The sequence below is a fragment of the Micromys minutus genome (assembly GCF_963924665.1).
Source record: "Micromys minutus genome assembly, chromosome: 7".
NCBI lineage: Eukaryota > Metazoa > Chordata > Mammalia > Rodentia > Muridae > Micromys > Micromys minutus.
The window spans coordinates 35,264,052-35,275,599 of record NC_137976.1 but is presented as its reverse complement, the minus strand read 5'-3'; the positions used below and the strand labels follow the sequence as shown (position 1 = coordinate 35,275,599).

At 35.0% G+C, this 11,548-nt stretch overlaps 1 protein-coding gene across 1 annotated transcript; it reads right to left on the bottom strand.

The window, feature by feature from the left end:
• Nucleotides 1-10,242: 10,242 nt before the first annotated feature.
• Nucleotides 10,243-11,160, bottom strand: LOC308422366 (olfactory receptor 5AC1-like; the record flags this gene model as incomplete). Its single annotated transcript, XM_080918922.1, has 1 exon — nt 10,243-11,160. The coding sequence occupies one exon, from the start codon at nt 11,158-11,160 to the stop codon at nt 10,243-10,245; it is 918 nt and encodes a 305-aa protein (XP_080775048.1).
• Nucleotides 11,161-11,548: the final 388 nt, after the last annotated feature.

Sequence of the window (11,548 nt, the reverse complement as noted above, 5' to 3'; positions counted from 1 at the left end):
CTCAGGTTGCTCACTGCAAAGAGAGATGGCACAGAATATCTGAACAAAACTAGCTGAGGCTAGTCTATTGAGCCTGTGATTCATGTGTTCCTTAATCAGGGAATATGTAGTTTCTATATTTAAAGGCATACCGGAAACTCAAAGTATTTTCTTACAGTTGATAGATAAGATTTTAACTTGCAATTATTTACATTTAATTGAAAGTTAAAGGAGCAGTCTATTAAAGCCAGCTTATTTGGCTTTGTGCAAGTTAGTTACCACAAATGACACACATACATGTGACAGCTATGCTGTCAAGGGAATTTACAGTAACCAGGTGTATAGTACATTTTATGCTAAAATATATTTTAAAAGACTAGTTGCATGTGAAAAGTCTCTTTCCCAATTTCTCCTTAACTTTTTCAAGTATTTTAATGAGATGATGTTCACTATGCAAGGTAATCATTTACCTAGTGGTATTTCAATGCATATGTAAAAAGTCCTTCAAATATACTCATTTCCCAAGAGGCCCCTTCGTTTCTAGCTCCTTCTTCTGGTCCCCTTTCCCTCTACATTTTTTTTTATTTCTACTTCATTATATAACTTTTAAATATTCTATGTAAGACCAAAAGTTGGTGTGTCTTTGTCATTATATCCATTATTCTTTCATCCAAAGGCATTGCCAGGGAAGACAATGGCCATAAAAATTCTATTTGTGCTGTTTTCTTTCACCTTTTCTTACGCTGTCTGATGTACATTCACGAAAACAATCACAGAATTAATGAATATTTTGGTTTTTCTCAATGAGATATAGTTTTGAAATTTCCAAAGTGCAGATAACATAGAAATTACAAAAACGACATGAATACAGTGATTATGATTTTCTGTATCTGAATTCAACTTAAATGCTATAGTATAATTCTCATATAGAAAATTAAGTGAGATAAAATTAAATTAATTGATTGTTAATGACTATAGATATAATTGGGAAGGCAGAAAATTTCAAGTCTTCTGGTACTCACAAGTATAATAAATGAGGAGAGTTATAGATGATTGAGAAAAACAGAAGGAAATTCAAATCAACACCACCATAGTGCATTTCTGTAATGACAAAGTACGCATATTTCTGAATATAATATTGCTTTATATATTGACAAACTTGTGTAGATGATTTAAAATAGAAGTTAGAAAGTAGAAAAAGCACACTTATATGACTAAGAATTTTATTAATAGGGTTGACCGGGTTCTTTTGCTAAAATCTGATCAATTAAGTGGCTTTTCTACCAACTTAAACCTTAATGTTTATTGTCATCACCAACTCTTTATACAATTAACTAATGACATAATATTCAAATACATGAATCCAAACAACTAATTTTCTCTACATATGTCTAATTAGATGTGAAGGTTATGAGAGAAAGTATTATGCAAAATATAATTTAATGCAATAGGAACATGTAGAAGTGAAATAGTTTGTAGAAAGGTGTGTAAGTTTTTGTTCTACAAAATAGCAAAACTTCCTGTGAATTGTGTTCTCCATATTTATTAAGAATAAAAAAAAACTGTTTGAAATTCTATTAGACATATAACATATTAACAGAGAAACTAATGCCTCTGTAACAATTATTAACTATTCCATAATCAGCTCTCACAAAACATAAAATTATCACTATACAAATCTTCCAAAAATTGCTCATTCCTCTAATTGAGATTGTTTGTATTGTTTATGTGTTTGTATGTTTGTGTGTGTACTTTTTAATAGGAAGAGAGACTAGATAGTGTTTATGTGCCTGATATTCTTGAAATGTCTCAGTATTTCAGAAACCCACTACAGTCAGTCTACTACTATGAAAGAACTTGTGGGATTGAATTCTGTTGATCCCGACCCATTGTGGAAGAACGATCATGTTTCATTCATTAAATCCTCCAAATGTGAAGCTCTCAAAGCTCTGCTCATAGAATATTCCTCTTCAAGTCCCTTCCAAATTCATGAGAACTACTTGCACCATTAAAATTGATTGTGTTGAAGTTGTATGGAAACTTTCAGTGGAAAGAATGTACGTTTTGGATTTCTGTGGCTGTTCCATCAAAAAGTAATTTTAGACACCCTAAATCTATTACTTGACCTCTCTGAAAGTCAGGAATCAACAGTCAACATCACTGGATGTCATTCAAGACAAGTGAGTCAGCTGCACTTACTTTACAGACCCAGGGAAAAATTCCTCCCTTTGCCCTTCTAACCTCTGCTGGCTGAGGCCATTCTTTGGTTTGTACTCCAACATGTGCTTTTGCTTTTCTGGGATCTTCTCTATGTTATATTTTATTAATATTTTCATGTTAGAATTAATCAACATTTCTCTCTTTTCTTTCCCCCCTTTGAACACTCTCATATACCCATTTTACTCTCTTTCAAATTCATGGTTTCTTTTTTCAATTGTCACTGCATGTGTATGTGCATATGACACAAACAGACACACACACATACACACACACACACACACATTATACATATATATATATATATATATATATATATATATATATATATATATATTTCTAAATGTACTCTGTTCAGTCTGAATATTACTTGAATGTACTTTTTAGGGATGACCTTTTGACAATGATTGCTATGCTCTTCCCGGAGGAGGACTCCTTCTCTAAATTCAGCTTTCTTCAGCTGCCTACAGTTTATGTGTAGGGTTAAGATCTTGTGGAATTTTTCCTGAGCATTTTTTAAGAAATAGAAAGAAAAAAATAATCAAAATATACTATAGGAAAACGTTTAGATAAAAATGAAAAACAGTTAATAAATACAATGTAACTTATTGACAAACTCTCCTTTTTGTTACAAAATACTGCATAAGCCTAGAACCAGCTGATGAAACAGGAACAGACAGCTTAAGAAGTAACATGACCCTATCATCCTCATGTTGTGGAAAGTGTTATTGACTCTGGAACACTTACAAGGTAAAACACTATCTTGATAAAGGATGTGTACCCCAAATTTTCAGATTCTCATTTCCATCAGAATTACCATTACACACAAATTCATGAAGCTTGCTTTAGGGTTCATGAAATGTGTTGGGTTTTCTAAGATGTGTTAGCGCAATAGACTACAAGATTATGATTCTTTGTTATTATTAATGAGAACTATAGCATAGAGGTTGGCCACAGGAACTCTTACACATTTAAGTAATTGATTTCAAATATTTATTTCATAAACAGATTGTTGTGAGCCCATAAATATTTAGAGAAAGTGCACTAAATATTTCTCATAGATTTTTAGGGCTGCTTTATGTCCTATTTATTAGCTAATTCCCCTAAGCATGTTTTTATATAAATTAATATTTTATGAGAAACTCTAGATATAGAAATGATTAAATATTTAAAATGACAGTAAAATAAAATATTATTTCTGATCCAATACCTATGAAAACATGTTGAGACACAGATGCCACAAAATCTACATCTTCATGAAGACACTTACACTACAGGAACCAGTGTATCAGTTACAACTCTCCTCACACTGTTCTTCTTTTTAAAAAAGCAGTTTGGAGGGAGCAATATTTATTTCTTCCCATCTTTAACACACTTTAAATATAAAAACTCTCTTAATGATACAAAAAAACTCCCCAAAGAATAAAACCAATCTGTTGGGCTTTGTTCACTAATAAGCAAACAAAAACTAACAGATGATTATAACTGCTTACATAAGATTTTTTTTCTTTCACAATACAAAGTTGTAAGCCAATTGAAGTAATGAGAAATGTTTACTTCATTGATATTCTTTAGATAATATCTTCTATCAAAACTTGAACCTGAGCAATAAACAATAAACATCATAGAAAATATGCATATAAGTATATATTACATGAGAATATGTATATCAATTTTCTTAATGACAATTATCAAATAGCCCCATAGTATTTGCTACTTTGAAACAATGTTGAGAATTCAGCAACTATCAATAGTTAGTAGACTGAATCTCACCTATGCCATTGAGAATATATTTAACTCTGCCACATAACACACATATCAAATCTTTTCTCATATATGAAATCAACAAACCTGGTGTTTTTAACTCAAATCAGATATCTAAAAATTATTAAAGGAAGTAAAAATGTACAAAATCACAGAAGAAATAATTTGCTCTAATCTCCTTTATCACTGATGAAATTTAGATAACATTTGAATAGGTGAAACTCACATCTTCTACCCATTTGTGTGTTTCCATTTGTATAAGTTATTTTTAAAGATTTTTTTATTTTATAGTTGTGAGTATACTGTCCCTGTCTTCAGACACACCAGAAGAGAACATCAGATTAGTTGTGAGCCACTATGTGGTTGCTGAAAATTGAACTCAGGACCCCTGGAAGAGAAGTCAGTCTTAACCACTAAGCCATCTCTCCAGCCCTGTATAAATGATTATTCTTGTTATTATTATTATACTGTTAAGAACAAAAAATACAACACAAAAATTATAAGCTTCAAAGGAAAAAAAGTGAGGACTAGAGGGGCTTGGTTTCTAGGACTCAGAACATAGCATACTGTACTCCAGTTCTAGGGGATCTTACATCCTCTTCTGATCTCCAACAGAGATTTGCAGTGCAAATCCAAACACTCAGGCAAACTCATATACACATAAAATATTTTATTATTAAGAAATAAATCCTATTTACTAGCTGCTATTATATTTTTTAAATCTAATTTGTGAAAAGGAAGTTTGAATGTAGATGACCTTTAAAGAGGACAATCTTGCTCTCGGAACATACAAACCATTAAATATGTGACTTTATGATAGCTATTGGTTATTTCTTTATTCAGTATTAGACAAAAACCAGCACAGACTGTGTTCTTCATTGCCCATGAGAGGTAGACCTTAAGATCTTATCACTAAAGACAGCACACATTTTAATTACAGAACACAGATAAAATATTGTTGAACTTACAGGGAAAATGCCTCATTGCTGGCTAGTTTTCTTCATGCTCAAAGGTGCTATGAAGAACCCTAGAAGGTTCAGTGGCACTAACTGCTCTTTCAGAGGTCCTGAGTTCAATTCCCAGCAGCCATATGGTGGTTCACAATCATCTGCAATGAGATCTAATGCCCTCTTCTGGTGCATTTGAAGAGAATAACAATGTAGTTACATATAATAAATGAATAAATATTTTTTAACATTATTTTAAAAAACAAAGATAAATGTACAGATTTTTAAGCATTTTTGCATAAAAGTATACAAATACATTTTTATAAGGTTATAATTATTTGTGGGTACATATGCATACATATATATATATATGTAACAATAATATAGAAAAAGAGGTTATTAATTTGAAGAGATAGGAGAGAAACTGGGAGGGGATGTAGGAAGGAAAGGGGGATGTGATACAGTTCTATTTTAATTAAAATATATTCTTTTTTCTTTTTTTTTTTGATCTTCACACAGTCTGTGGGTTGTTTCTGGGGTGCTCAGAGCTTTCTGGGGTTAATATCCGATTATGAGTGACTGCATATTATGTCTATTCTTTTGTAACTGGGTTATCTCACTCAGGATGATATTCTCTAGATGCATCCATTTTCTTAAGAATTTGGTTAAATCATTGTTTCTGATAGCTGAGTAGTACTCCATTGTGTAAATGTACCACAATTTTTGTATCCATTCATCTACTGAGGGATATCTGGGTTTTTTCCAGCTTATGACTATTATAAATAGAGCTACAATGAACATTGCAGTGCATGTATCTTTCTTGGATGTTGAAGCATCCCTGGGATAAATGCCCAGAAGTGGAATAACTGGGTCTTCAGGCAGTAATATGTCCATTTTTCTGAGGAACTGCCAGACTGATTTCCAGAGTGGCTATATCAGTTTAAAACCACGCCAGCACTGGAGAAGTGTTCCTCTTTCTCCACATCCTCACCAACGTCTATTGTCATCTGAGTTTTGGATATTGGCCAATCTGACTGGTGTGAGGTAGAATCTCAGGGTTGTTTGGATTTGCATTTCCCTGATGGCTAAGGATGTTGGGCACTTCCTTAGATGTTTCTTATCCATTTGATATTCCTCAATTGAGAACTTTTTTTAAGTCTGTACCCCATTTTTTAATTGGGTTGTTTGATTCTCTGGTATCTCGCTTTTTGAGTTCTAGTATACCTTGAATATTAGGCCTCTATCTGATATGGGGTTGGTAAATATCTTTTTCCACTCTGTTGGCTGCTATTTTGTTTTCTTGACAGTGTCTTTAGCCTTACAGAAACTTTACAATCTCATTAAGTCCCATTTGTTAATCTTTGACCTTAGAGCTCGCTCGAACTATTGGTGTTCTGTTTAGGAAATGTTCTCCTGTGCCTATGAGTTCTAAGGTTTTTCCTACTTTCTCATCTAATAGTTTCTGTGTACCTGGTTTAATGTGGAGATCTTTGATCCACTTGCACTTGAGCTTTGTACAAGGAGATAAGAAAGGGTCTATTTTTGTTCTTCTGCATGCTGAGTGCTAGTAGGACCAACACCATTTGTTGAATAGGCATATACCTAAATAACTACCTTCTCTGATGCAGATACTTGACTACCCACAGTCATTGCTTATCTGTACACAATAGCTAGTAAATATAATAAATCTAGATAGTTAGAAAATTATGGAGGTTATACATAATCCAACTCAGTTTAAGTCAGTTATAAATAAAAGGGATTGTGGAAATTCTAGATAATTGCTAGAACTAAAATTATTGTAATAAGTGATAAAACTCAGGTACACAGATGAACTCTGTATGTTTTTTATTAATCATTTTATCTGCTTATATTTTAAATGTTATCCCCCTCCCTGGTTACCCCTCCACAAATCCCACATTCCATTCCCTCTTTCACGTTCCCCTTGGCCTCTGTGAGGATTGTCTTAGTTAGGGTTTTACTGCTGTGAAAAGACACCATGACCAAGGCAACTCTTATAAAGACAACATATAATTGGGGCTGGCTTACAGCTTCAGAGTGTCCATTCATTATCATTAGGCACGAGCATGACAGTATCCAGGCAGGCATGGTGTAGGCAGAGCTGAGGGATCAACAACTCCATCTTAAAGCTGCTAGTGAAAGACTGGCTTCCAGGCAGTTAAGAGTAGAATCTTATAGCCCTCATTCGGAGTGGCACATCTACTCCAACACGGCCACATGTACTCTAACTGAGCCAAACCTTCTAATCATGTAACTTCCTGAGAAAAGCATATACAAACCATCCAAAGAGTACTTCTCCACCAACTCAACCACTCCAGCCTCACTTCTCTAGCATCCCCTTATGCTGGAGAACCAAGCCTCCACAGGAACAAGCCGTCCTCACTGATTAATGTCAGATAAGGCCATTCTCTGCTACATATGCTTCTGGAGCCATGGATAACTCCATGTGTGCTCTTTGGTTGGTGGTTTATTCCCTGGGAGCTCTGGGTGGTTCCGTTACTGATATTGTTCTTCCTATGGTATTGCAATGCTCTTCATCTCTTTCAGTCCTTCCCCTTTCATCGGGGTTCCTGTGTTCAGTCCAATCATTGTCTATGAATATCTGCATATACATTGGCCAGATTCTGATAGAATCTCTCAGAAGACAGCCATACCAGGCTTCTCTCATCCAGTGATTCTTGGCATCATCAATAGTGTGAAGATTTGGTGTCTGCAGATGGGATGAATCTCCAGATGGGGTGGTCTTTATGGCCCTTTCTTTATTATCTATACTACTTTTTGTCCCTGTCTTTCCTTTGGGCAGAAGCAGTTCAGTGTTAAAACTTTTGAGATGGTTGTGTGGCCCCATCCCTCAACTATAAGCTGTACCTATCTACTGAAGGTGGTCTCTACAGGTTCTATCTCCCATTTGTCATCATTATTAAATCCTTGGAGCTTTTCACTTCCCCAGTATCTGGAACTTTCTAATGGCTACCCCTGGTTCTGCATCTCCATATTTCTATTCAATTTCCTGACTCTATGTATGTTATACCTCCTTAAAGATGTTGGTTTTGAATGTTATTTTGTTTGTGTGACTAAATTTCAGACACTATCCTTACAGGGAAGAAAGCAAGAAAGGGATATTAGGATGTGAAGATGTATGTGAAGTCTAGTTAAGGGCAGTAACCATGGTGTATGAAAACAGGAGGTAACAGGAGTTAGAAGATACAATATGATTAGTAAGAGGGGAGATGGGAGGTTCTGGGAAAAAAATCAAAACTACTGATACCTGGAAAAGCTGTATAAAAGGAAAGAGGTGAGAAAAAATTGAGGGAAAAAATGAGGCTAACAAGAAGTGATGGGATACGCACACAAACACAAACACATAGACACACACACACACACACACACACACACACACACACACGTATATATATACAAACATGCATACATACATACAAAAAACTGATGTTTAAAAATACTGATAGAAAACGTTAGTTAAATAACATTTATCAAAAGTCACGGTCAACCTTTGCCAAACGAACAAGCATTCAAAACTTTCTGATATTGACTTTTTAGAAGAAGCAGTGTTACTGCTAGTATTATTTTAGGCTCTATCATACACAGCGTGATGTGTGTAATACACTATATAAAACCTAAATATATCCTTGTTGTGCATATATTATGTAAGCACATTTCAGGAAATCTGAAAGAATTAATTAAGATGACTTTAAATGATATGTTTTAGTTAAATTAACAAAGAAACCTACAAACTTGAAGGAAAACTAACATTAGTAATATCAATAATTGTGATAGAAAAAGTTTAAACTGAGATACTCTGTCTTTCCAGTCAGTTCTGCTAACATAGCTGTTTTCAGGAATATCTCATGGTGAGGTGCAGAATAACTTTCCATGAATAAACTACAGTGACTTGAGATGATCTCAAATCAATAGAGGTTATTGTATTTTTTCTCAGCTGCCTTCCAGAACTCTGTGGTAAGACTCTACTACTGAAAGCACTGTACACTGCCCCAGAACATGGAGCGAGCCAGGTTGGAGGCTTTCTTTGTGATGAGCAGCCCTATTCTTCATAGTACCAGAAGGTGCTATTCAGGCTACAGGTGGGGAAAAATGTTATCAATAGCTCAAACACCTGACAGGCAATTTGTGCCAGTGATTCAGTACCTGCACAATAATTGGGTCAAATTATTGCTTACTGATTGGCTCTCATAAGCACTCCAAGGAAATAAATCTATACCTGGTACTGTAAACCACCTGACCAAAACTACATAGCTAGTGAATTCACAAGGACAGTGGTGTAAACTTTTGCTAATTATTTTGTTAAATGTACGTGTAGTCAAACAACTCTCTATATAGTTGTATTATTAGCTACAGACTAGTGCAGGTTTCAGCCTGGACCACAGGAGCTTCTTATTGTGGAGGACAATTGTCAGTGCAGAGTCTCTCAAAAAAGAGCTTCAGAAGGAGAGGTAACATGGAAAATTGAAGAGGAAGACAGAGGAGTAGTAATGATGTCAATGCTTTGTTCATGTGTGAAATTCTAAAAAAAAAAAAAAAAAAAAAAAAAAAAAACACAGCACAATTGTTTCAACAGCTGGCCAAAGTGTTGAATGTGATTAATTGTTGAGTCCTCAGCACTGAATGGTCCAAGTATAATCACTTGTTCCAAGGCCTAAGGAACATGAGGGAAGAGTGGGCAGAGGAATGTTACAGCCATAAAAGGGTTGGTTGGGAGTCTGTGAAACACTGTCTTAGTATTCGGCATGGTCATACAGTTCTACCTACAGCAGTAGAAGATACCCCCATAGAAAAAGGCAGGAAAGTAGACAGGGAGACTCTTTGGCAGTAAGAAAAGTCAGCAGGTGAGTGAAAGGACAATGAGAAGGGACAGTAGGTGATACTTATTACCACATGTAGAGCACATGTGCATAAAACAGAAAAAAAAATAATCAATAGAGGCAAAAGATAAATAGGATACACACATGGAGTTTTTGTTTCAATGATATAAAAACATGTATCAAGACAATGAAAACTTATTAATCTGATAAAGACAATAATGTGTAAATAATTCGTGTTCTCCTTTGACTTTGAAATTGAAAATAATTTATATTATATCTTTCCTAAAAATCATCATTATTTTTATAACAATAATGCAAATAATGACACAAGACAGCCTTTTTTCCCTCATTTTATTGCTTCATTTAAAATAAGCAAAGAAGAGCTCTATTTCATGCAAAGTACAAGGCCAAATGTCATGATGCACTTAGAAAGAGAATCTGGTGATAGAAAACATCTTGAAGTTTTCAGAAAATAGTCATCATTTTGTGAGTTTTCTCAAGGCACTTATGACATCTTTGTTTCTTAGGCTATAAATGAAAGGGTTTAGCAGAGGAATGATAATGGTATAGAACAGTGAATATATTTTACCCTGATAATTATCTGTGCCTGAGCCAGAGAGTACATATATGATGAAGAGAGTGCCATAGAACAAAGAGACAGAGAGCAGGTGGGCACTGCAGGTGGAGAAGGCTTTGCTCCTGCCCTTCTCAGACTTTATTCTCAGGATGGCAAAGAGGACACGGGCATAAGAGACTATAATACTCATAAAAGTACTCACTTGTAACAAAATAGCCATAATGAAAGCTACCAATGCATTGATAGATGGATCAGTGCAAGAAATTGTATAGAGTGGCAGGATCTCACAGTAGAAATGATCAATTACATTGGAACTGCAAAACGTTAACCTAAATAACAGTCCTACATGAAGTAAGCCATGGAGAAATCCAATTAGATACGACACACTTAGGAACTGAATACAGAGTCTGTTGGACATCACCACTAGATAGAGCAGTGGGTTGCATATGGCTACATAGCGGTCATAGGCCATTGCTACCAGGAGGAAACCTTCTGTGGTCGCACCGAAACAAAAAAAATAAAATTGGGAAAAACACTCACCCATGGATATCATGTCATTCTTATTTAAAAATTTCATAAGCATCTTTGGTGTCACCGAAGATGAAGTACAGGCATCACTAAAAGCTAGATTTCCAAGGAAAAGGTACATGGGTGTGTGAAGATGGGGGTCCTTCCAGATGAGAAAGATTAAGCCAAGGTTGCCCCCCATGGTGGTTGAATAGATGAGGAAAAACACCACAAAGAGAGGGACTTGCAGCTCTGGACGATCTGTTATTCCTCTGAGAACAAACTCAGTTACCTGACTCCTGTTCAACTCCATCACACCCCTCAGGCTGCTCACTGCAAGCAGAGAGGAAATTATTGTAATTGTAAAGAAGACTCAGCAAGAATGGGATCAGATTGAGTCTACTTTCCTGTGTTCCAGGTGCTCTACAATCCACAGATAGAAAAGTACTGTGATCCTGCTCTGTAAACATACAAGAAACAAAATATTTCATGCATAGTTTTAATGTATAAACTTTCTATATCCAGTGATCTCAAATCAATGAGAGCATAGAAATTAATTTATCTGGTCTAGTGCATATCTGAATCTATCAAAAAGTGTGTGTGACTATATTGTGTATGTGTATGTGAGAGAGAGAAATTATATACATCATTTAGAATTACAAAATAGATAATGTTTTATAATAAAATGACACAGGAGAGAA